The 25,972-nt window shown below is 41.3% G+C and overlaps 1 protein-coding gene across 1 annotated transcript; it reads right to left on the bottom strand.

Annotated features, from left to right (window-relative positions):
- Window positions 1–913: 913 nt before the first annotated feature.
- On the bottom strand, window positions 914–24,177 carry LOC116975984 (ADP-dependent glucokinase-like). The gene is made up of 6 exons (XM_033025447.1): window positions 23,761–24,177; window positions 12,952–13,111; window positions 12,007–12,197; window positions 10,176–10,272; window positions 7,972–8,108; window positions 914–1,929 (listed from the first exon to the last, which is right to left on the bottom strand). The coding sequence occupies exons 1-6, from the start codon at window positions 23,933–23,935 to the stop codon at window positions 1,262–1,264; spliced, it is 1,428 nt and encodes a 475-aa protein (XP_032881338.1). The 5' UTR covers window positions 23,936–24,177; the 3' UTR covers window positions 914–1,261.
- Window positions 24,178–25,972: the final 1,795 nt, after the last annotated feature.

Here is a 25,972-nt window from a genome sequence, read left to right as displayed (position 1 = left end):
TTATTTCTGAAGATGTGATACAAGGAATAAGAATATATACTCAAATTACTCATCCTGTAATCAGGAAACATGACGTCCTTTGGATATTAAAAATACAAAATAGCCTGCAATTTTATTCCCTTGGTATTTACACAGAATTGCAGCAGAGGAGATGAATTCCCTATTGGAAGGCTTTGTTTAAATCCAATACTCTCTCATTTTAACTTTTGCCTTTAAAAACGTGGAATTCTGGTGGTTCAGATGAGTGGCAAAATCCAACACGAGACAAGATACCAAATGATTAACCAGAAAAAGACGACCTGTGATCCTTTGTTGTATGAATTAGTTGATCTCCAGCTGGAATGAGGGGCAATGATCAGTGTTCCCAGTAGAAATGTGGTCATCCATTAGGAATGGGCAGTGTGGAGATGATGCTTCAATTAGAGCAACATCAGGTACACTTTGGCAGCATGTAGTTAGGCAGAACAATGACGCAATTTTGGTGAGGTTGCAAACTGCTGCCATTTTCCACAAAAACTGAATTGAGCATGAAATTGCCACAGAAAATAAAAGGAATGAGCTAGGTAGATAATCTGGGTCAAAAGATGAGAGCACCTGGAAGGAACATTTAAACCTTGCCTACTCTTCTCATTGTCGTAAACCATAGCAAGAGCTTGTGACAGATGCATTACTGGGGATCTGCAAACGGTGCAAGATATATGTAGAATGTACAAATTTCCTGAGAGACTTTAAAAGCAAAAAGCAGTACAGGACCATTTTGCACCAGAAAAATTCAGACCTTGCAGAATTGACAGTAATGAAGATTTAAAAAATATTAACTGGAGGCGGATTTGTTACATTATACCAATCAGCATAATATTGTGCAATAGCATTTTTCTCTCTCTCTCTCCCCCCCCCCCCCCTTAGTCATTACTCAGCCATGACTATTCAAAAAATAAATTGAGGAGGAAAAAAAAATTAGAGATTTTGCTCCCAACTATTCAGGAACTAAGTCTGAGCGATTTATACAAAAAGTGCCTAAAATTAGTATTTAATTATTTAAGTATTCTTAAACAATTCTCAGAACCCTGATTGATGATTACATGATGCTCATGTAACAATAGACAGATCATCGAACGAGATTTATTTTTAAGGATGGCGGGGTGTGTGTAGAAGGGAGTTGTTGGTGGTAAGATACAAGCAGTTCTTTGTGAATCATACTCATCGAGGAAGACAGCAATGGTTAATTGCATGCGAGTTCACTTCGAATCCAGAGAGATCACTAGATCTGAAGAACTAAGCTGGCTGCAGAAATATTGTCACCACCACCAACGGTCTGATACACCTCAGTACATACCAGCACTGGAGCAACACAGATCTCATAATCATGCTCTTCCCAACACGAAACAGGTCGATTTTCTTTGAGTGGAATTTTCTTACTCCCTTGCTCACGACTCACAGAAAAAGAATCATCCATGATCAACTTTGCTTTGGCAGGGTCAATATTTGGTGAGCCGCAAACGTGTCGGTTTGCAGTTAATGAAGCTTTGGCAGTTGCTGACATGGTGTTCCTCCAAAAGGACCCTTTGGCAATAATGATTGCTTGGAAAGCAAGAGTATGAACATGCAGCCGTGTGAGCTTGTGTTGTGCGCCCATTATCTCCTGAGAATTTAAGATGTGATAAACTTCCCGCATTTGATCGAGTATACTTGCCACTCTTGGATAAGGATCGGACAGAATAGTGATGTTGGCCCCCTTTAACATGCTGAGCAGATTGGGTAACTCCTGTTCATTCATCCCTAGAGAGTCTACGTTAGTGATGATGTATGTGAAAAGATTGTTCAGAAGCGTGTCATCCACAAAGGAGGCCATTTCAAAATGGATTCTAGTGGTGCTGTCAACTGATAGCATGAGGTCCCGGAGCAATTTTAGCCGCTCTTCAAGTTGACCTGTTACCAAAATAATTTTGATAGTTAGCTACAATAGTAAATTATCGGGGAAAGGTAACATGAGATTAGAACTGAAGTAACTATTTTCAGTCCTTGCAATAAATTTAGTAAGGGTACCCGAGTTAGATCTTTACCACACTAAATTAGAATTGTAAGCATCCCACCAAAAGAAAAAAAAGTAAGAAAATTACTTAACAAATTATACAAAATACTGTGCATTACGCAAAAATTAATTATCTTCCAAATCTTGCTTTGACCAACTCAATGAGCCTTTTAATCTTCTATTATTTTGTTTATTTGCAACTCCAGCATATTTTATGAGAAATATGACCAAAAACTGAGCTCGTCATCATTCACATATAGACCAGTACCGACAACAACTGGGAACAGCTTTGAAATTGACATTTCATGTATAAGATTAAGTTTAAATAGACTGAAACTATTCAAGAGTTGGGAAAAGGGTCACTCAGTCAGCCTCTGAAAACAATTCACTGACAAATATTAACCCTCAAGAAAATAAATCAAAAATATTTTTTCCCCCCCAAACAGAATTAAACCTCAATAGCCCAACTCTTTGCTCCCAGTTGAACTAATTTCATCCTGTGCCACATGCCTTTGGGAGGAAACCAGAGCACCTGGAGGAAAGTAATGCGGTCACAGGAAGAACGTGCAAAATCTACACAGACAGCACCCGAGGTCAGGATCGAACCCAAGTTCAAGCTGGAGCTGTGTAGTAGCAGCTCTACCAGTTACCATTTCCTAAATTACTGTGATTTAGACTCGAGTCACGTTTTAAAAATCCTTCAGTTAATATTTGATTCAAATGTTAATACTTTCATACATCTGAAGATGCTTGATAGTTTTGATAGAGGTCAAAATTCACCCTTTGGTTATGTCTTCAGTCAAAACCTCTCAAGAATATCCTGGGTGTGGCCTCTGCACCACACTGCCTGAAAGTTAGTCACCACAGAGAGTTCACACCAACACAAGAGTACAGAGGGCCTGGAGGATTTCCCCTCTGCATCCAGCCCAGTAAGTGGATCTACCACAATCTATCTCCAGGAATTAGATCAGGTTCATGCTGGGCAAAAGAGATGCGAAAGTACACAAACGTTGATGGCGGTGTGGCATGTGAGAAAGGGCGTCACAGCCCACAGCAGAATTATAGATGAGATGCAAAGTTTGTTAAAGCAATGGGAGATGGAATGTAATCTGGACAAGTGTAAGGTGACACATTTTGCAAACCAAGTCAAATTAGGGCAGGATATACACAGTAAATGGTAGATGCAAAAGAATGTTGATGAACAAAGAGACCTTTGTGCTCCCCGAAATTTGCAACACAGATGTATGGTGTGCTTGCATTCATAGGTCAAGGCAGAGGATATAAATGAGCAACTTTACAAAATCCTGGTTAGACTGCACTTTGGAGTAGTGTGTGTCGGAAGGATGTGGTTGCAATGAAGGAAGTGCAAAGATGATTTGCCAGGATGTAACCTGGAATGGAGGACTTTAGTTATGGCATAGGTTGGATTTGATTTCTCTGGAACAAAGGAGGCTGAAGGATAACCGGATAGGGGAGATATAAAACTACGAGGCATATTTTCTCTTTCAATCTCAAATCATTCTTAAAGCAAAAGTAATGTGGCACTAATCAGCAATGGAAGTTAAGAAGGGTTTGAAAGCAACATCTTGGGAGATATTTATCAAAATTGACTTGCAAAAGAGGAGGGTATTATAAAGTTTTTCAGAACAGAACTAAAACAACCCAGATCTTTTGGTCAAAGTTAGAACAGGGGTGAAAAGGACAGTGGCACTATGCAGCTAAGAAAGTAAACAGCAAGAATTTAGGGAAGCAGATTAAGATTTTAGTATGATCTTTGAAGGAACCCAATCGAAACGTCACCTATTCATGTTCTCCAGGGATGCTGACATACTCACTAAGTAACTCCAGCACTTTGTGTCATTAAGATTTTAAAATTTGCTTTTGGAGAAACAGAGCCAGTTAAAGGTGGGGAAGCCAGCAGTGAGAGGGGAGTAGTATGAGCATCAAATAATGAATGCAAAGAGTTATGGTTTGCTTATGCCTAATTAAGTACATGCCGTATCTCAGAGGAGCAATCTTATCAGTCCCATTACACAGTAGACATGATCCTTCGGTGGCGCAACAGTAGAGCTGCTGTCTCACAGCGCCAGAGACCCGGGTTCGATCCCGACCACGGGTGCTGTCTGTACGGAGTTTGTAAGTTCTCCCTCTGACCTGCGTAGGTTTTCTCCGGGTGCTCCGGTTTCCTCCCACACTCCAAAGACGTGCGGGTTTGTAGGTTAATTGGTTTCGGTAAAGATTGTAAATTGTCCCCAGTGTGTGTGTAGGACATTGTTAGTGTGCGGGGATCGCTGGTTGGCGCAGATTCAGTGGGCCGAAGGGCCCGTTTCCACACTGTATCTCTAAACTAAATTAAATTATTCTCTCTCATAGATACGGGTGACAGTCAAAGTCTTTATCCCAGGGTGGAAAAATCAAATATTGAAGAGATTAGCTTTAAGGTGATTTAAAGTTTAAAGGTGGTGAATGCCTGGAATACTGGTGGTTGAGGCAGATACGTAAATGGCATTTAAAAGACTTTCAGATAGGCATATGAATATGCAGGGTATGGAGGGATATGAGTTATATGCAGGTTGGTAAGTGATGGCATCATGTTTGGCACAGACATTATGCGCCGAAGGACCTGTCCTTGCACTGTACTGTTCTATGTTCATGTCCATCAATTCCCCTTTCATTATTTTAACACTTGACCAACCTACTCAACCTACCAACACATCTTTGGGATGCAGGAGGAAACCTGAGCCACCTGGCAGAAACCCACAGAGCCTTAGAGAATTTGTAAACTCCAGAGACAACATCCAAGGTTGGTTTTGAACTTGAGTCCCTGGAACTGCACCACCTGGAGTACTCAAGTGACAAAGATGTAAATAAATATTTCAGTGAAAGTTCGAGATGGTGAAGTTACAAGGATGGAGTAAACCCCTGTAGCGATCCAGGAAATTAGATCTTCAGTTTATGATGCCACACAAATATACTACCATGCTCAACGATAGAGTTAATGCAGAATGGCTGGCAGAGAGATAGCAACCAACTACTCCGGAAAAGGGTCTTGAGCCGAAACGTCACCCATTCCTTCTCTCCAGAGATGCTGCCTGTTCTGCTAAGTTACTCCAGTATTTTATGTCTATCCTCAGGAAAGGAAGCTGTGGTGGTCACATGCAACAAGACAGATGGAATTAGCTATAGGCTGGCAACATTAGCACCACACAGCTGTGAAAGAGAGATGCAAAGAGAAAGAAGGGGATTAATCAGACAGACAAACACAGGGCAACAGATGGGCACAGAAAGAGAACCAAACACCTCTTGATATTTCTAGGGCCATTGTTACATTTGACTAGAATTTTAAATATTTCAACCACATAAATGCTTTGGCGACAAGTTCAAGTCTGAGATTTTTTTTTCCTCAATGCCTCACCACTACCAAATCAGGAATGTGATGGAATTCACTCTCTGAAAGAGTGCAAGTCCAACAACACTCAGACAGCTCAGTACCATTCAGGGCACACCACTCATGCACCACCTGCCCTGCACAGGCACCATGCGTTTTAGCGCATTTGATTTATGAGTTTTTGAAATAACTTGCTTGTTCCATCAATACCAAAACTTGTTTGACATGCTGGTATTTATGGAATAATGTGCTCAAATTTCTCTCAACCTTTGTATTTTTGCATGTTTGATTGCTATTGCTAATGAAGATGATCTCATGACCAGACAATCACCTCTGTTTCCATAGATACCGACCAATCTGTTGAGGACGACCGATCATTTTCCAATCTGTTCGCCGTTTCTAGAAAAGTATACAATGGCTTTGAATGGTGCATTACTGCCGCTGGGGGCAGTTTTTTCCCTCTAGTGAAAGTGTTTAATCTAACCATGGAGATAATAGTATCTTTGACCGTATAGAGGCCATAATTGAAAATAAAAGCAGAAACTGTCACTGCTGGTAGTGCTGGCTATGATTTGCCATTATTAAAAAGCTACATTTTAAGAAATATCTGGAATTTTGTAAATCCAAAGACAATTGTATTAACATGTATCTCCAATTCAGCCAACAAAAGCAGCATTACATGCAGATCAATTATGTACTTGCATTTTATTCATTGCAAAACATGGAATTGATAGCTTTCAGAAGTTCAATTGATTTCTGCAATATCACATTACTTGTAAGATCTCTATTTTGCCATTTTGAGAGCGTATGTCCTCACCAAATGCATTGCAACCTTCAAAGCGCAATAAATCATTTGATGTTTCAATCTGAGGGTAAATATATGTGCATAAAAACCCAATCACACAGAATGGTTGAATATAATTATTTTTGAAGTAATGTCTAAACAAATAAATACAAATGTATTATTTTTCTTTAAATAATTTAACAATTAAATCATGCACCAATTAACTGGTTACAGTTGACTTTTATCCCACCATTCAACTGGCACTTATCTCACTAACTCATTCCAAAATACTGCTGATGTAGTTATACAACGATACTGGAAGATGAGCAACAGTAGTTTTATACCTATATAGGTTTTTGGACCATATTTACCTGTTGGCAAGCAGCTTATCTCTCCTTGGTCAAGTCAAAGATGTCTGGTCAGAAGCTTGGAAGGACAGGGATAATAACTTTCAAAACAGCATTCCTTTATTTTGACCATGTGCACTGATCTGGTACAGTGGTAATATCTAGGAACTTGACGGCCTTCACCATCTCTACAGCAGATGAAGACTTTGAAGAAGGGTATCAACCGAAAACGTCACCCATTCCTTTTCTCAAGACACTGTTCGTCCCGCTGAGTTAGTCCAACATTTTGTGTTTATCTCTGGTGTAAACCAACATCTGCACTTCCTTCCTACACATTAAGGGTGAGGTTATTGTCCTAACACCATGACACAAGATTCTCAATCTCTGTTATACTTTGTCTCATCATGTTTAGATCTGGCCTAAAATAGTGGTATCATCTGTGGATTTAAAGATCGAGTTGGCATTGTATTTGGCCTTACAGTCATGGGTGTACATGGGGTAGAGCAAGGGGACTGAGCAAAACACCTTAAGAAGCACTGAGGATTGGGCTGGAGGAAATGTTATGAACAATTCTAACCAATCTTCAATAGGGCCGATGTTAGAGCTATTGGGTGGTAGTCGTTGAGACAAATGGAATAAGAGTCCATTTAAATTTCTGACGCAGAATAATGTATTCCTGAAACTGAATGAGACCAAAGAAATCACACTGGTGGTCAAATGGCACAAAAGCAAAAACTTAAGAGGTACAATACTACAACATATTGTATAGTAACGTAGCATGCGTCTAATTCCAATGTTTGTGCTAGCCATCCTCAGTTCAAAGGAGATTAGTCTTGAATTTGTCATCACCCTACACTAACAGCGTCAATTTCAAGGCTGAATCTGTATATACCGAATCATGAAACTGTCCATTGGTACATAAAAAGAGTACAGAACAGGAACAGGCCCTTCGGCCCCCAAATGTCTGTGCCGAACTTGATGTCAATTTAAACTAATCTTCTCTCTATGTGCGTGATCCATATCCCTCCATTCTCTGCACATTCATCTACTTGAACATCCCAGCAAGTATTAGAGATATGAGCACAGAATAGTGGGATCTGGATTAGAATCATACGTAGAATGATTGAAGGAATCTTTGATTGAGAAAGTCTTGAAAGAATAAATATTAAAGGAATTTGATAATATGTCTGTAAAGGGAATTATGAATGATGGGGAAAATATTTTAATACTTAGGCATTGTTACCCAGTGAAATCAACATTTATTTGAATATTAAACATAAAATACAGCAGTAACATAAATATTAATTGAGGTAAGAATCGTGACAAACTATATTTTCAGATATGCACCCTGACATTCCATAAACAATTAGCAAAAAAATATTAAAACAGCAGCGTTTAAAGAAATGTATTTTGCACTCACCTGGTCTAAATGGAAAATTATCCATCATCTGAAGACCACCAACTACCAGAAGGGATGGATTGAACTGTTTAAATTGAGTCTGAAAGTCCTCCAGTGACTCTAAAACTGGATTGGATATGTCGCTATGGACTATGAACCTAAAAATTAAAGATTGGCATTTTAGCAGTTAATCTGCCAACTTGTCACATTAAATAAAATGAGCATACCTAAAACCCATGGGAGGAAAATTTGGAACTGCTGCAGCATACACACGCAACCGCACATAAAAATCACCATACGTGAGAGTAATCATTTCTTGGCCCACATGCAAATTCAAACATGCTTCACATTAAAATACTAAGTCCATCTGAACTTCTGCATTGATGACCAAATTTCTTTATTCATTTTTCCAGAGCGCGATTGCCATTGGAAAGGTAGTGGTGAGCCACCTTCAACTGCTGCAGTTGCCCGAGAAGGTGCACTGAGAAAGGGAGTGTGTTGATAGAGATAGAAGAGTGAAGTAGTGAAGTGAAGTGAAGAGTGAACACAAGTCAAGAGTGTTTTATTGTCATATGTTCCAGATAGGACAATGAAATTCTTACTTGCTGCAGCACAACAGAACATGTAAACATAGTACACAGAAAAAAAAAGTTCAGTGTGTATATATATATACACACACACACACACACACACATATTCAATAAATAAACAAATATAGTGCAATGATAATAATTGTTATAGTGATGGGGAAAATTTTAATACTTAGACATTGTTTCCCAGTGAAATCAATATTTATTTGATAATTACAATCCTAGATTCTCTAGTCTTTATTTATAACTAATTTTAGTTTTAGTTTTTAAGATATAGCATGGAACCAGGCCCTTCGGCCCATCGTCCAACCATTGGTCACCAATTCACACTAATTCTATATTATCACAAACTCACACATCTTTAGGACATGCAGGGAAACCGGAGCACACAGAGGAAACACATGCAGTCGCAGGGAGAACATGCAAATTCCACACAAAAGCACCTGTGGTCAGGATCAAACCCGGGTCTTTGTCATGTTCCAATCCAAACAACAGCTTGGTGAATCTCTTTTGCATCCTCTCCAGTGCATCCTTGGGCTCCAAGATCTCTGTTCCTATGTAATTCCCAGGATCTGCCCTTATTATGTATATTATACCCTCAGTCGTCCTTCTAAAATGCACTGCCTCACATTTTTCAATACAAAATTTCAGCTGCTAGATTGCTGCCCAGTTTACAAACTCAACAATAGCATTCTCTAGCCGAAGACAACCTTGTTCACAATCAGACTGAAGAAGGGTCTCAACCCGAAACTTCACCCATCCCTTCTCTCCAGAAATGCTGCCTGACCCGCTGAGTTACTCCAGCATTTTGTGTCTACCTTCGATTTAAACCAGCATCTGCAGTTCTTTCATACACATTTTGTTCACAATCAACATCACTATCAATTTTCATGCCATGTGAGCTTATATTCACATCCAGATCATCTATGTAGATAACAAACAGCAAGGGTCCCAGCACCAATCCCTGGGGTACAACACTGGTTACAGGTTTTCAATTGCAGGAGCAGCACCCAAGTTAAGATTGACCCTCTCGCTCAGTCAATTTCAGATCTAATTGGACAAATTGCCCTGGATCCCATGGATTCTTACCTTTTGGATCAGTCTCCCATGTGGGACCATGTCAAAGCCATTACTGAAGAACAACTAGGTCACTCTCACTTAGCCAATCTCTGCCATCCAGGAGGATGAGGGCATTAGGGACAGGCTCCCATCCAAGTTACACATCATCTTGACCGAGAAATACGTTGTTAATTGTTCTGTGTCTCAGTCCAAATCCAGATACTTTCTGCCCAACCACAATATTTTCCATTATCAGTGGCAATTTGTTACTGGCAATAAATACTGATCTTGCAAGAGTCATCTAGATCCCAAAAGTAAATTAAAAGAATATTCCACAGAAGTATCAGAATATTGCAAAACCAGAAGGGAAAATATTGGGACTTAATGAAAATTACGACTTTCTGATATAAATGTCTCTGCAGATATTTTCAGACATACTCTTTTACTTTGCAAGCATTGGTGTGTAAACGGAATATGGATTACTGGTATTTGCTCTATACAACAATATTTTATAATAGCTATGTGATCATTTAGTCATTTGTCCTGCATCAATTGACTATTGATTGTGCCATATACCTGTTTGATCTTCTTGACACTAGTTGTCCCCATTTGGAACCAGATGAATATTCCAGGATAAGATGAATGTCAGTTTTATCCACTGGCTTGCTTGTCACTAGAAGGGATTAATAAAAACATTTGAAGTGTGGCATTGATCAAGCCATTGAACACAAAATAAACGGAACACCATTATAGGACTTACACCAGTTGTACCTAAGATTTTCCAGTTTCATCCATTATCAGTAGCTGAACTATACATTCTCGTTTACAAGAATAGATGCGAACGTTGGTCAAAAGAATGGCAAGGTTTTCTGATCTCCAGTTTTTAGTCTTTGCAAGATCAATTTGATAAACAGCAAAACATTGGGGGGAAAAAGACACAAAGTGCATAAACTCGCAGGTCAGGCAGCATCCCTAGAGAATGGATAGGCGATGTTTCAGGTCAGGACTGAAATGGGTCCCGACCTAAAACGTCACCTACCCATGTTCCCCGGGGATGATGCCTGACCTGCGGAGTCACTCCAGCACTTTGTATCTTTTTTTGTAAACCAGAATCTACGGCTCCTCATTTCCATAGCAAAACACAGGAATTATTTATTAGTACCACAGGCTTGAAGTGTCTGCACAACTAAATTAACCCTCAGCATCAGATATTGAATGGACTGTATAAGGTATGTTGGGGGAAATTATGAGAAAAATGGAGTAAAAAGCACCAGACTACCAACCACTAATGAGCACCTCAAAGTCACCAAAGAACAGTTCTTCATCAACAGACTGATGCAGGAAAGTTAAGAAAAAGATAAAGCCAAAGTCTTATCCTGTTAATAAATTAGCATGAGATATGTTTAAAAAGTCTCAACCATTCCCCCCCCCCCCCCCCCTACCACCCCCCTCCCTTCCTCCTCCTCCAAAACTGGGTTAGATGACAAGATTAAATGGCAGTTTTTGTTACAATAAAACCCAAGCACTGTGGCTTTTCTGTTATTATCCAAATTGAAATATTTCTACAAATAAAAAAATGCCAAGCAGCACAGAGTGTCAATGAAAGATGTGTGTTTTAAATTGAACCCATTCCAAGACCAAATCATTTAGATGATCCATTTTAAGGATTCACAACTTGTTGCAACTCTTAAGTTTGTTGTTTTGGTAGAACTTTTGAATATACACAGAACATAGAAATGCACAGCACAGCACAAGAACAAGCTCTTTGGCCCACAACGTTTGTACCAAACATGATGTCAAGTTAAACTAATCTCCTCTGTTTGCATTATCCATACCCCTCCATTCCCTGCACAGCCATTTCTACACATTTGATTGTTATACCTCAAATAAAAGGAAGGTTTTGATCAGTGAAATAAGCTCTCAATACCAGCCTGTCTTTACTTCCAAAATGAAGTACTTCAACATCAATCTCAGCTGTTGATCCACACTGTACTCAAGTGCTTTCGCTCGTCATTGATATTCTCTGGATCTCGATCATCGATCCATTTAACTTCAAATTCCAATCCACGTGCACAAGCTCCTTCAACAAAAATTCCTTCAACCTTATAAGCCCTCTCTAAACTGTTCCTAAAACTCCTGATGACAAAAAATGGTAGCGACTCGGTCCTATCTTTTGGAACTTTTCAAAGGCTCTCCATCTATTGCGATCTTAAAAAAATTCAAATCAAATTTTCTATTATTCATCTAATTTCTCAATTCCATGGACACACCATTTTTTTCTTGAATGCAAATTAGACGCAGGTTTGGACGCTGATAAGTGAAGGTGTTCTATAAGTTGCTGATGTAAAAATTGCTTTTCCTACATCACGGAAATGAACAACCCAAATACGAGTTTATTGGCACAAACCGGTTACGTGCTCTTGAAGGACTTCAATGAGGTCAGGCGTTAGACGGCTCCCCATGAGCACTTCACATCCTTCCTGTGCGAGACGATTTGCCATGACTGGTGCATTTCCACCCAACGACCATCGTACTCGAGGAAGACCTTGAGTGGCTTTCACCAGTTTACGAAACAGTGTCTCATTGGAAATAAAGCGCCTGAAAATAACACCAGGAATATATGAATAACAATTACTGTGAATACGATTACAGCAATTTAAAACTCACTAGGAAGCTACAACTTGCCCCAAAGTATTTGTGCTAACTCGTAAATAGCTAACCAAGAATCATACTCCCCAGCCTATCCCCAGATCTTAAAAAAGTTATCTTTCAAAATATTATTCACCTCCTGCTGTATAAGCCAATTCTTCCTCTTATCCTGTTTCTGACAAGGTAAATCACGTTCTAATGCTCTGCCTAATTGTTCTCTGTTATTTACAATTTGTCTCCTTCATTCAGTAATTGAATTAACCAACTAAATTCTTCATTTTTAAAATTCCTAATTTTTAAGGGGACACGAAGGGCAGAAGTAGCTCAGCGGGTCAGGCAACACAGAGTTCATGCAAACCATTCATCATCCGTTCACACTAGTTCAGTGTTATCCCACTTTCTCATCTATTTCCTATACATTAGGGGCTATCTACAGAGGCCTATTAGCCTACAAACTCTTCATATCTTTGGGATGTGGGAGGAAACCGGAGCACCCAGAGGGAAACCCATGCTGTCACAGGAAGAACACGCAAACTTTACACAGACAGCACCCGAGGACAGGATCAGACCCGGCTCACTGGCGATATTGTGTTGCTCTATTGTCCAACTCCACTGATGTTTTCATCATCGCCAAGATATATATTTGTTACGACAACCAAGTACACATTTAATTTAGTAAGTCTCATTCATGTAATTTCCTTACTCTGATGCAGCTCCTGGAGGAAAGAAGTATGCAAAGCTTTCAGCCAACTGTTCCTCTGATGTGATGTAATTATGGTGCACAGGATTCCTGCTTGGCTTGATGCCCGCTTTGTTAAGGAGAGCAATTCCATCTGCAACAATATCAAGACAGCCTCCAAAACCTACAGCAAGACCATAGGGGGGAAAAAGAGATGGTTAGTAAAATTTAGCAAATGCAGCAGCTAAAATAACATTCCTCAGGTAGATACACAAAGTGCCGGAGTAACTCAGCAGGTCAGGCAGCATCTCTGGAGAAAAAGGGTTTGAAGAAGGGTCCTGACCAAAAAAGTCACCCATCCTTTTTTTTAACAGAGATGTTGCCTGACCCGCTGAGCTACTCCAACACTTTGTGTCTATCTTTGTTATGAACCAGCATCTGCAGTTCCTTTCTACACAATATTCATCAGGTACTCAGGGAAATCCCAAACTCTACTGTGAAACAGTTCTTTGAAACACACAAGCTTGAGGGACAAGAGAATCTCAGTTTAGTATCTCACCTGAAAGACATCACCACCTTTAGTGTAGCTCTATTATTTCTTCATGACAAACTGCAGAGGTATGTCACACCTAAGGATTTTTGTTGTAAAGTGATATTTGAATCAACCAACTTTGGGCTCAAAAGTAATGCAATGTATGTAGTCATGTGCCTTCATTTTGATAAGCTGCGGGTCGTGCAAGGTATAGTGCAATAATCGCAACAGATACAAAGATCTGGCATCATTCCCAGGCTGGGTTCAAAGATATTGGCCTGAGGGAACAGTGAAACACAACAAAGCTAAGATCTTGGGGTAGTCATGATAAAAATAGTAAGCCAAGACCAGAGGCCTAAAAGGACTAAAGAAACTGAAAAACATCAACAATTAAAGGAACAGAAGCAGAAAACCAATCAGAATAGTGCTATGGCCTGAAAAAGATAATGGCTGGAACTGCAATAGGGAAAGGGTACTGTATAGCCTTTTCTGAACCTTCAGCAGTTTTCACCCACCCCAGTTTTGAGAGTTTCAAGGTGAGGCCAATGTGGGATCCACAGACTATACCACAGGTAGTTTTGCAGGTGGGACTGGGAGGAGGGGGGGGTTGGTTCCCTTCCTGCCATTTATACAGAGCTTCTATACTAAAGGTTATCATTGCTATCATGATTGCTCCTTGGAGCTGTTGTGGGCCACGAGCAAGGAGACTAAGGAGAATTTGAGAATATCCTTGAATCAATTTCATATCCACAAAGTGAATTCACGGAGGAGTGATGGAGCTTGGAACAGTGTGAAATAGTGTATAGCTTGGAGCAATAATTGTGGAGCGCAGTATCAGGCAAAGCAACTTGCCCATCAGAGACTGAATGTAAATGGGCCTCATGTGAAAGATATCCTCACCTCTAGTGTAGCAGCCAAGGAGACTAAGGAGCCATTAACACAAGGCCATGCCAGTTTCAGCCATGAGATACACTGCTGAGAGGAGCAGCAAAGACTTAAAAATCAGCCATTAGATTCTGGCATTAACTGCCCCTGGTAGTGTATAAAAGGCAGGAACCAGTGGAACAGCCATCTTTGGAAGCGATAGACACAAAATGCTGGAGTAACTCAGCGGGTCAGGCAGCATCTCTGGATAAAATGGAAGGGTGACATTTCCGGTTAGGATCCCTCTTCACTCTTGACCCAAAACGTCACCGATCCATTTTCTCCCGAGTTGCTTCCTGGCCTGCTGAGGTTCTCCAGCATTTTATGTCTATCTATGGTGTAAACCAACATTGGCTGTTCCCTTTTATTACATCTTACATGGGAGAAGCTGTGTTTGAGGTGCAAGAACTGTGTTTCAAGGTAAGTGCTGAGGTTTTTGCTAAAGAGGCTGCAATGAAGAGGCTTAGTGGAAGTGAAAGGTAAGCTAAGTCAAGATCTCCTTTTTCACCACTTCCTCTTTAGCTTTAATGCAGTGACATTGGCAGTAAGGGGAGTGCTCTGCTACTACTGCGGAATGTGGGAAATCAGGGAAACTTCCAGTATCCCTGAGAACTACACATGTGGTAACTGTGCTCAGCTGGAGCTCCTGACAGGCAACATGATGGCACTGGACCTCGATAACTGGATACAGAAATGGAGTGATGCTGGAAGGCTTTTTTCCGAACTGGAGACTTGTGAGAGAGTATTGTGAGAACAGTTTAAGAAAGAACTGCTGATGCTGGAAAATCAAAGGTAGACAAAAAAGCTGGAGAAACTCAGCGGATGAGGCAGCATCTATGGAGTGAAGGAATAGGCAACGTTTCAGGTCGAGACCCTTCTTCAGACTGATGTCGGGGGGGGGTGGGGGGGAGAAAGGAAGAGGCAAAGACAGTCAGCTGTGGGAGAGCTAGGAAGGGGAGGGGAAGGAGGGAGAAAGCAAGGACTACCTGAAATTGGAGTGATCACTTTTCAGAAAGTTATGAATAAGGATCAGTCTGGACCTTTGAGGAAGGTTCTAAATTGGGGTAGTTCAGATTACAGCATTATTAGGCTGGAGCTAAGGAGAGTAAGGAAAACAATTCTAATTCTAAAGTCAGATTTCCAATCTTGTTTTATTTAATTGATATACACCTAACTATGCAATCAAATGTGCGACTTTTCAGATAACATATTTCTATTAAAATCACTGAACTATTAATAGGTCAAAAAGCCTTCCTCATTTACAAGTTTCATCATTAACATTATCATATACAAGGGAACTTCAGTGGAGAAGCTAAATGGCCTTTATGTGCAGGAATAGTGCTTTGTTAATCACTACCAGAGCAAAAAATGATTTCAGTCTATAAATAGCTTTAATTGTCAGATGAAATAAAATATTTGTGTTGTTAAATACATGTTATTATATTGATAAAGGATTGTAGATAGATCATACATTTGCCTTAAATTAAATGCTTCTCTTACAAATTTACTAAAGTTTTTTTTTGTTGCATTACTTTTTATTCAACTCTTCGGTTTTCTTTCTGGATTTTATGTCCATGTATTTTGTTCTTGCAGCCATGTGATATTTTAGAAGCTATCTTTCTAAAATTATCATCCAGCGCATTACTTCCTCTCAAGGCTGTGTTTTGCTGTTAATGGCAGCTTCCCTTTCCATGGCTATTTAATAATTTTATCTGTTCAAGTCCAAGAATAAATATAGGTGTTTCATCCGTTAAAAAATATGATTTTTTTTATCAGTGACTGTGAATGTTAACAGCCATTTTCCATGATAAATGTCAACTGTATATTCATCGGTAACAAAAATAAATATCATCCTGATCACAAGGGTAAACAGAAAGTGTAAGAACTTGCTCAACACAGGAAAGGGACACGAGAACCATCCAAAATTTACCTCAGGAAAATCATATGAACTGAAGCACATCAAAGCTCAGTTAACCGGCAGTGAGGTCTGGAGGATGCAAATAAGAGCAGGAATATTCTGGGGCCCATATCTTGGAGTGTGAATTATGTTGAAACAGTCAACATCCATTGCCATCACACAACAAAACTAATCATAATTTTGGAATTTTCATGCAAGGTGAAAGCTGTCACTGAGAAAGCAAATAATCTACTCGCTGCAAAGTTAATTTTTAATGAAATCCTATATTTTATACATAAATGATGAATAAGCACAAGTTTAAAATAAATAAGAAAAACACAATATGCTGGAGTAACTCAGCGGGTCAGGGAGCATCTCTAGAGAACATGGATAGGCGACGTTTCGGGTTGGAACCCTTCTTCAGTCTGATTGCAGCGGGATGGGAAAGAAACCTAGAAGATTGGAGGGGCAGGACAGAGCATAGCTGATAATAGGCAAGATTGATCTTTTCGACTTTGTTTAATACAGAGTGCTGAATGAGCTACAACAAAAATGTAAGGAATAGACAAGTCTATATATTATTTGTAATTACTTTATTGTCAAATCACCACATTTTTTCCTGGTCTTAATTAGCAACCTATAACTATAACGAGCTTGCCACTGAGATCTTCAATATAAATGACCTTTATTCACCATTATACACTACCATAGAGACAAAAGTCCAGCTCATTTCAGTCAATGTCTTGCATTAAATTTTATTAATTTGTGATTAGAATTATTCTCCCAATAAATAAATAACTCTGGATGAGTTATAAAATGCATCAAAAACATCCAATACCCAAGTTTGTAAGCTTCACCTTCAACTTTCAGCTTACAGCAATACTGGCCCCAATATAAACATCTTCAATGTTAATATAGTTGAATGTGGCAGCCCAGGTATCCAATGTTCAACAGAAATTTAATAAACATGATGCAGATTAATGATCCAAATTAGGCAAAATAATATTTAGGAATCAAAATCAAGAACAACCTATTTAAAACCAGTAATAAACAAATTATCATTGCTCAATCAGCACTTTTTAAAATAGGTCCAGCAGGCTTCTCAATCTGTGACCAGAGCATGTGGAACTGTAAATGAGATAAAACACGTTAAATAATTTGCAATTGCATTAGTAAAAAGGCGTAGACTATTTTCGAAATGGGGAGAGAATTCAGAAATCCGAGGTGCAAAGGTACTTGGGAGTGCTGGTGCAGGGTTCCCAGAAAGTTAATTTGCAAGTCAAATTGGTAGTGAGGAAGGCAAATGCATTAAGCGAGTTCAGTATTCCGACTGCGCATGCCCAGGTCATAGGTCACTAGCTATAAAGTCTCAGCAACGGTGGTGCTGCATTGTGTGCAGGCTTGCGTTTCGTCCGTGGTCGGGGTCAGCTCTCCGTCGCTGCGGGTGCTCTTGAGTTGTTGCTGGGCCGTCCCCGTCCTTGTCTGGAGGTGTTCGGGGGCGGCCCCAGACCTGCAGCCGGCTTTGCAGCCACTAGTTCCAGCTCGGCTCTGCCTGCCCTGCAGTCCTCCACTTCTACCCCCCTCCCCTCAATCCGACACCGAGATCCTGCTGAAGATGGGCAGCCGCCGGCCCTGCTCGAAACCGGGCGACTCAGAACCGCTGCTGCTGGAGTCGTCCTGGTCAGAGAGAGAGTCTGCGGATGGGCTCCTGTCGGCCATGGGCAGGCCGGGCGCCCGCTGGAGCTGATGTTGGTGGTGCTGGCTGAAGCAGCAACCTCCTCCCTCTCCCTTGCCCAGCACCAAGCCCAGAGTCCAGGCCAGCTCCAACTCCAGGTCGGGGCTGAAGGCTGCCCGCAGCGCGGCACAGTCTAGCGCCGGGCTGGGGGAGGCTGAGCCCAGGCTGGCGTTCTGGCACAGGTGAGGCCGGAGCGCTCTCTCCTCATCGGGGTTGTGGGAGAAGTGGCAGCGGGTACCGTAGGGGCAGAAGCCAGTGGTGTGCAAGGTACATCTTGTACTTGGGGTGGTGGCTGAGGGAGAGCAGGGGCGAACTGGCACTTGTCACTGTAACGGCCCATCGGGGAGCTGGTTCCTGTGCATTTGGAGCAGGGTTGGGCTGGAGTTGGCGCTGACTGTGGGTTTGTGCTGGGCCAGAGTCCTGTCGTTCCGGACGTCTCCCTCGAGTTGGGGGGGGGAGGGAACCAGGGACGGGATACTTGCGTGGGGGAAACCACGGACGGTCCTGACTGCGGATGAGAGCCGGTCCAGTCTTCTCCCGCCCCTGCCCGGTCTCCCCCCCTCCCCCGCCCCTGACCGGTCTCCCCCCCCCCGCACCAGTCTCTTGCCCCCCCCCCCCCCACCTAGTCTCCCACTGAAAAATTATAACAAAAAAAAAGACCCAAACTATACTCACTGAATCTACAGCGCTTCGTTCGATTTTTATTTATAGCGTTTGACCTTTGACAAATCCCATGATTCCTTGTGTTTTTCGGAATACCAAACTCGCTTATTCTAGCATTTATTACAAGAGGACTAGAATATAGAAACAGGGATGTAATCCTGAGGCTTCCTAATTTACGGTCAGACCGCATTTGGAGTATTGTGAGCGACTTTGGGCCCCATATCTGAGGAAGATGGGCTAGTGTTGGAGAGGATCCAGAGAAGGCTTATGAGAAAGATCCAGGAATGATTGGGTTAACATATGATAAGTGTTTGATGGCACTGGGCCTGTACTCACTGCAGTTTAGAAGGATGAGGGGGTAATCTCATTGAAACTTACCAAAGAGTTAAAGGCCTGGATAGAGTAAATGTGGAGAGGATGGTTCCACTATTGGGAGAGTCCAGGACCAGAGGCCATAGCCTCAGAATAAAAGGTTGTACCTTTAGAAAGATGAGGAGAAATTTGTTTAGTCAGAAGGTGCGGAATCTGTGGAATTTATTGCGACATACGGCTGTGGAGGCCAAGTCAATGGATATTTTTAAGGCGGGGTTAACAGATTCTTGATTAGTAAAGGTGTCATGGTTTATGGGGAGAAGGCAGGAGAATGGGGTTAAGAGGGAAAGATAGATGAGACATGATTGAATGGTAGACTTGATGGGCCAAATGGCCTAATTCTACTTCTAGAACTTATGAACTTTTACATGATATTATACTCCCAAGCTTGGCTGACGAGCGCCAAGGGCACATGGATCTTTCCTTCTCTATTTTTGCTGCCACTTTATTTATCTAGACTTTGTTCATTATTTCCCTTATCATTAAAAAACATGTGCAGAGCTTGCACTCTAACCATGTACAAAGTACATTTTTTTTTAAAATTACGATGCTATTCTCTGATTTACTTTGATACTGGTATATGTTTACATAACTTATTAACCATGATTATCAAAATGCATAAAACTGACAAACTTGTACAGTGCATTCAGTTGAAATAAAGTGTCTGTAGTCCTGGTCCCCAGCTAGAAATCACGCCGCTCAATTGATGATAAAAGTAGGTTTATGATAGATCAACCATCAATATTAAAAAGAGAAATAATTAAATACGATTAAATACAAAAAGGCATGGTGATGGGAATATAGATGCACGATAATATAGCAGAGGGTAAAAGGCAGTGCAAGTTGGAATCTAACAATTTAAAATAGACTAGTCACCTGCCCCAATACCAAAACAACCCCCATGCTTGCAAACTCTGGCCCCAATATTCTGAAAAACTTTCCTTCAAATGTCTGTGAATTTGTCCCCTCAATTTCTGGATCGACATCCACTCTTACAGCTTTCGGATGTTAGGCTGGAGACTTTCTAAGTTCATGTACTGAAGTATTTCCTACCCAGACCTAAAGAACTCAAATATATGTTTACACAAAAATTGCTATTCATCGGCAACATGACTTGCCAATTTTTATACAATGCCCAAAATGAAGAAGGCAATAATGCCATACATTTTGTTTACCACCACATTTACTTGTGACTGTCAGCGAGTTATGGACTTGAAATAGTTAACTGTGAGGAAGCAGAGTATTAGTATGTCTCCCGAGATACAGTGAAAAACAACATCTTCCTGGCTCTACACTCATCACTGGAACATTTAGATAACAAGGACATTTACAGTATGTCAGACTCCTATTTTTTTGATAGAAGGGTCCTGAAACAAAACGTCACCTATTCAATTTCTCCAGAGATGCTGCCTGACCCGCTGAGTTACTCCCGAATTTTGTGCCTATCTTTTCTATTCAACACCATAATCCCAAGAAGTCCAATAAGAAACTACAAAAGCATGAGAACATGTACCAGCAGGTTCAAGAACAACTGCTTCCCTGTTGGTATCAAACTCGTGAATGGGCCTCTCAGATGCAAAGGAGGAGTTCCTAATCTCACAATTTACCACATTGCAGCCCTTTTTTTTTTTAAATCTTGAATTTTTCTGTAGCTGTAACACTTTATTTTGCAGTCTCTTTTTTCCCCTTAATGTACTTATGTATGGTATGATTTGCCTGGATAGCACACAAACAAGGTTTTTCACTGTATCTTGGTGCATGTGACAACAATTTGTGTGATGCAAAGCCCTCCATTTCCTGCATATCCTCGTTCCTAAGTAATAGCATCTTAAAGGAAACTATCGTATCTGCCTCTACCGTCACCACTGGCAGCGCATTTCACGCACCCACCACCCATGTAAAAAAAAAAAAAACCTGCCCTGTACATATCCTTTATATTTTCCGCCTCACACCTTAAAGCTATGCCTTCTAGTATTTTAAATTTCTGTCCCGGAAAAAAAGATTCTGACCATCTACCCGATATATGCCTCTCATAACTTTATATACTTTTATCAGTTTTCCCCTCAATCTTACACGTTCCAGAGAAACAATACAAATTTGTCCAACCTTTCTTTATTGCTAAAACCTCTAATCCAGGCAGCATTCTGGCAAATCTCTTCTGCAACCTCTCCAAAACCTCTACATCTTTCCTAGAATGGGTGACTGGAACTGCACATAATACTTCAAATGTGGCCTAAACAAATTCCTATAAAACTGCAACATGACTTCCCGACTCTTATATTTAATGTCCTTACCAATGAAGGCAAACATACCACACACCTTCTTTCCCACTCTATCTGCTTGAGTTGCCACTTTCAGGGAGCTTTGGACTTGGACCACAAATTCCCTTTGTACATCAATGCTGTTAAGGGTTGAATCTTTAACTGTACACTTTCTCCTCCCAATGACCACCTGAAATACAACACCTCGCATTTGCTCAGATTAAAATTTATCTGCCATTTTGCCACCCATTTCTGTTGTTGATATACTTTGACAGCCTTTCTCATTGACTGCAACTACAACAATTTAAGTTGGCTGCAAACACTGGTTATCAGCCTCCAGCAAAAATAACACTCTTCCACCACAACCCTGTTTTTGTTTTGAATAAACCAGTTCTGAATCCATATGACCAAATCATCATGAATCCCATGTATCTTAATCTTCCAGATCAGCCTATTATGAAAGACTTTATCAAATGCCTTATTAAAACTAATGTAGACTACACCCATTGCCCAACAATTACCTTTGTCACCTCCTCAAAAAACTCAATAACCTTTGTAAGATATGACTGCCGCAGGCAACGCCATGCTGACTATCCCTTATTCTCTTCCAAATGCACAATTCTCTCTAATAGCATCCCTACAACTTACGTGAAGCTCTATTATCACCCTATAATTTACTGGATTATCTTTACTTCCCTTCTTAAACCAAGCAACAACATCAGCTGTTCTCCAATCCTCTGGGACCTCACCGGTGATGAGAGAAAATCCAAACATCTTCATTAAAGTCACTGCAGTCAATGTTCTTGCCTCTCTCAATAACCAAGCAAGATCAAAGAACAGTATCTCTTCTTCCGATAGAATCTATTATTACCTTTTGGAATCAGATTTCAACAATACAAGTAATTATTGTTGCCATTTATATTGTGCCCCACACACCTCCTTTAAACTTTGCCCCTCTCACCCTCTGGTATTTGATTTTTTTCATCCTGCGGAAAAGCTTCAGACTGTCTACCCTATTTATGCTTCTCATAATTTTTAATATTTCTATCAGGTTTCCCCGCAACCTCCCGTGTTCTAGGAAAAACAATCTAAGTCTGTCCAACTGCTCCCTGTAGCTATTATCCTCTACTATAGGCATCATCACTTCTCAGGTGCTGCCTGTATTAATATTTTAGATGAGTAGGAAGGAAATGCAGATGCTGGTTTAAATCAAAGATAGACACAAAATGCTGGAGTAACTCAGCAGGACAGGCAGCATCTCTGGAGAGGTCGAGACCCTAATATTTCAGGTCACTTTGCAGCTCCAGCACCGGCGTTATTTTATTTTTGAAAATCCTGTTTTCATTCAGGGTCCTGGGTCAAACAATATTGTCTGTAAAAACTCTTCAAATTCCTCCTTACTATTGCCAAATATTCAAGCAATTCTGTCTCGCTGTACAACTGGGCCGATGACAGACAATCAATAATGTTTCCCCTTACTCCCAGTCTGAAGAAGGGTCTTGGCCCAAAATGTCACCCATTCCTTCTCTCCAAAGATGCTGCCTGTCCCGCTGAGTTGCTCCAGCATTTTGTGTCTATCTTCGGTTTAAACCAGCATCTACAGTTCCTTCCTACACATGTTTTATTTATTGAACTTTTTGTCTGGTTATTATATTATCTACTGAGTTCTGTGTTTACAATCCTGTTGAGATGCTGCAAGTAAGAATTTCATTGTTCCCTTTATGTACATATGACAATTAAACACTCTTGAAATACTGCAAGAATACAAGTCTCAACTAAATCATTTAAGAACTAATTAAAACTCTTGACATGTCTTTGCTGAGTGAATACTTATTTTTAAAATAATTTTTCAGCTCTTTCGACTGGTGGTGCCCGACCTACTCGGTATTTTCAGCATTATTTTTTATAACTGACAGTAGGTGAACACTTACAGATGACAGAACTTTAAAATAACTCCTATATCTTGTAGAAACAAAGTGCTGGAGTAATTCAACGGGTCAGGCAGCATCTCTGGAGACGTTTCGGGTCGGGAGTCCGAAGAAGGTTCCCAGCGGAACGCAACCTATTCCTTTTTCACCAGAGATGTTGCCTGAGCCGCTGAGTTACTCCAGCTTGTTGTGTCTATCTTCCCTTTAAACCAGATCTGCACAGATCTTCCTACACATTTTGTCTTGGAGAAGTTACTCGTTGATATGATATAATTAGGGTGACAGAAAAAAACAACTGTAGATACTGGAATCCTGAGCAAAACACAACACACAGCGCGTCAGGCAGCATCTGTGGAGGGAAATGGGCAGACAACGTTTCGGGTCCACAAGCTGTCCATTCCTTCCACAAATGCCTCTTGGCCCGCTGAGTTGCTCCGTCACTGCAGCACTTGGTGCTTTACTCACAGCGATGAGGGCACCCTCATCGAACATGTCGACCGATCGCACCTCCGTTTCCTCACCTACTGCCACTCGAGGCCGCTGGTTCAGGTCCACTTTCCTTTCGGCTTTCAGCAGCGACGACAGCACCGTCTCCAGCCGCGAGTCCAGCTCCCGGTCTACCTGCTGCCGGTACCAATAAGCCATGAAAACGGCGCAGAACGAGATGGCTACCCCGCACTTCAGTCCGTGACCCATGGCGCAGCAACGTTACCACAGCAACGCGCGGACCACGCCGACCCCGGCTCCCAGCTAACAGGATGCACCGGTTGACGGGGAATAAAAGTCGTCTAACATGGAGTCGGCATGACCATCCTGATCGGCCGAGTAAGTAGAAAGTGCGGATATACTTTCCCTTTCCTCCCCCTTTGACGCCGCCACATTCAAGCCTGGAATAAGTGCGAGGCGGTTGATGCCGCGATTGACGTCTCGGGGTCGGTGGGAGGCGGTTGGTGCTGGGATTGACGTCCACGCTGGCCAATAGCGGAGGAGGCGGGACTTCACGTTGCACCAATGGGAGTGTCGCGCTGCAGAAGGGGGCGGGGCGGACCCGCCAAAGGGGGCGGGACGTGTGCGTTACCATGGCGTGCGTGAGTGATCGGCAGCGCGGAGAGCCAATCGACTGGTCCACGGAGGGGAGGGGATGGAAGAGCTGCCAGGATCCCCACGTTGTACAATCTGACGTGTGGCTTCAACGTGGCTGCTGGTGGGTTTGTTTTGGATCACTGGTTAATTGACCGTGGACAGCGACTGGTTATGCTGATGTGCATTTGGTAACTCTTTGGCGGAGTTACATTCTGTCCCCAGATTACCAGGTGCCCGTAATCGTGGCGATTTTTGATGTGCTCCTTTGGTGGTCAACTATTCTTACACTGCAGATTATGCTTATGTATAGTGTGATTTTACTGAAAGGCAAAGAATTTAACTGCATCTAGCTTATTGTAATAATAAACACATGAGTGATGAACGTGTGAGTATTTGAGTATAAGAGCAGGGAGGTTCTACTGCGGTTGTACAGGGTCTTGGTGAGACCACACCTGGAGTATTGCGTACAGTTTTGGTCTCCTAATCTGAGGAAAGACATTCTTGCCATAGAGGGAGTACAGAGAAGATCTGATTCCTGGGATGGCAGGACTTTCATATGAAGAAAGACTGGATAGACTCGGCTTGTACACACTAGAATTCAGAAGATTGAGGGGGGATCTTATAGAAACGTACAAAATTCTTAAGGGGTTGGACAGGCTAGATGCAGGAAGATTATTCCCGATGTTGGGGAAGTCCAGAACTAGGGGTCACAGTTTAAGGATAAGAGGGAAGTCTTTTAGGACCGAGATGAGAAAATCATTTTTTACACAGAGAGTGGTGAATCTGTGGAATTCTCTGCCACAGAAGGTAGTTGAGGCCAGTTCATTGGCTATATTTAAGAGGGAGTTAGATGTGGCCCTTGTGGCTAAAGGGATCAGGGGGTATGGAGAGAAGGCAGGGATGGGATACTGAGTTGGATGATCAGCCATGATCATATCGAATGGCAGTACAGGCTCGACGGGCCGAAACTCCTGCACCTATTTTCTATGTGTGTTGAAGCATTGAACCTTTTTACAGGAATCCATAAATGCACACGAGCCATTCGATTTGCTCAACATACCTCCACATTATTTAAATAAATGACATCAAAAGCATACAAGAGTGATAAGAACTAATAATTACTAGAAGGTGTAGAGAGGGAACTAGTTCTGCTGTGCTGGTTTACACTGAAGATAGACAAAATGCTGGAGTAACTCAGCTGGTCAGGCAGCATCTCCGGAGAAAAGGAATAGGTGAAGCTTTGGGTCAGTTTTGCTGTTGTTCCTTCGTTAAACTTTTGAATTTAATAGTTATGGAAGCTCATCTGTACGTGGGGTTGTTCATAAGTTGAGAGTTCACTGCTTGTATCCAATTAGTTATGTGCTATCGCCAATATTTACCCTTGTTAACATTGGAACATAGAGCAGTATAGGCCTGAACAGGCCATTCGGCCCATAAAGAATGATGTAAAACGCATTACCTCTGCCTAAACCTGATCCATATCCTTCCATTCCATAGGATTATATTTGTACTCTTGGAGTACAAATATACAAATCATTAAAAAAAGTGCTGCAGGTTAACAAAACTATAAAAAACGAACACACTCTTGAGTTTATTTTCCAAGAATAGAAACAAAAAATATGGAACTGCAGATGCTAGAACCGAGAGCTT

Source organism: Amblyraja radiata, chromosome 8, assembly GCF_010909765.2.
Source record: "Amblyraja radiata isolate CabotCenter1 chromosome 8, sAmbRad1.1.pri, whole genome shotgun sequence".
In the NCBI taxonomy this organism is placed as follows: Eukaryota; Metazoa; Chordata; class Chondrichthyes; order Rajiformes; family Rajidae; genus Amblyraja; species Amblyraja radiata.
This window is presented reverse-complemented; position numbering and strand designations above follow the sequence as displayed.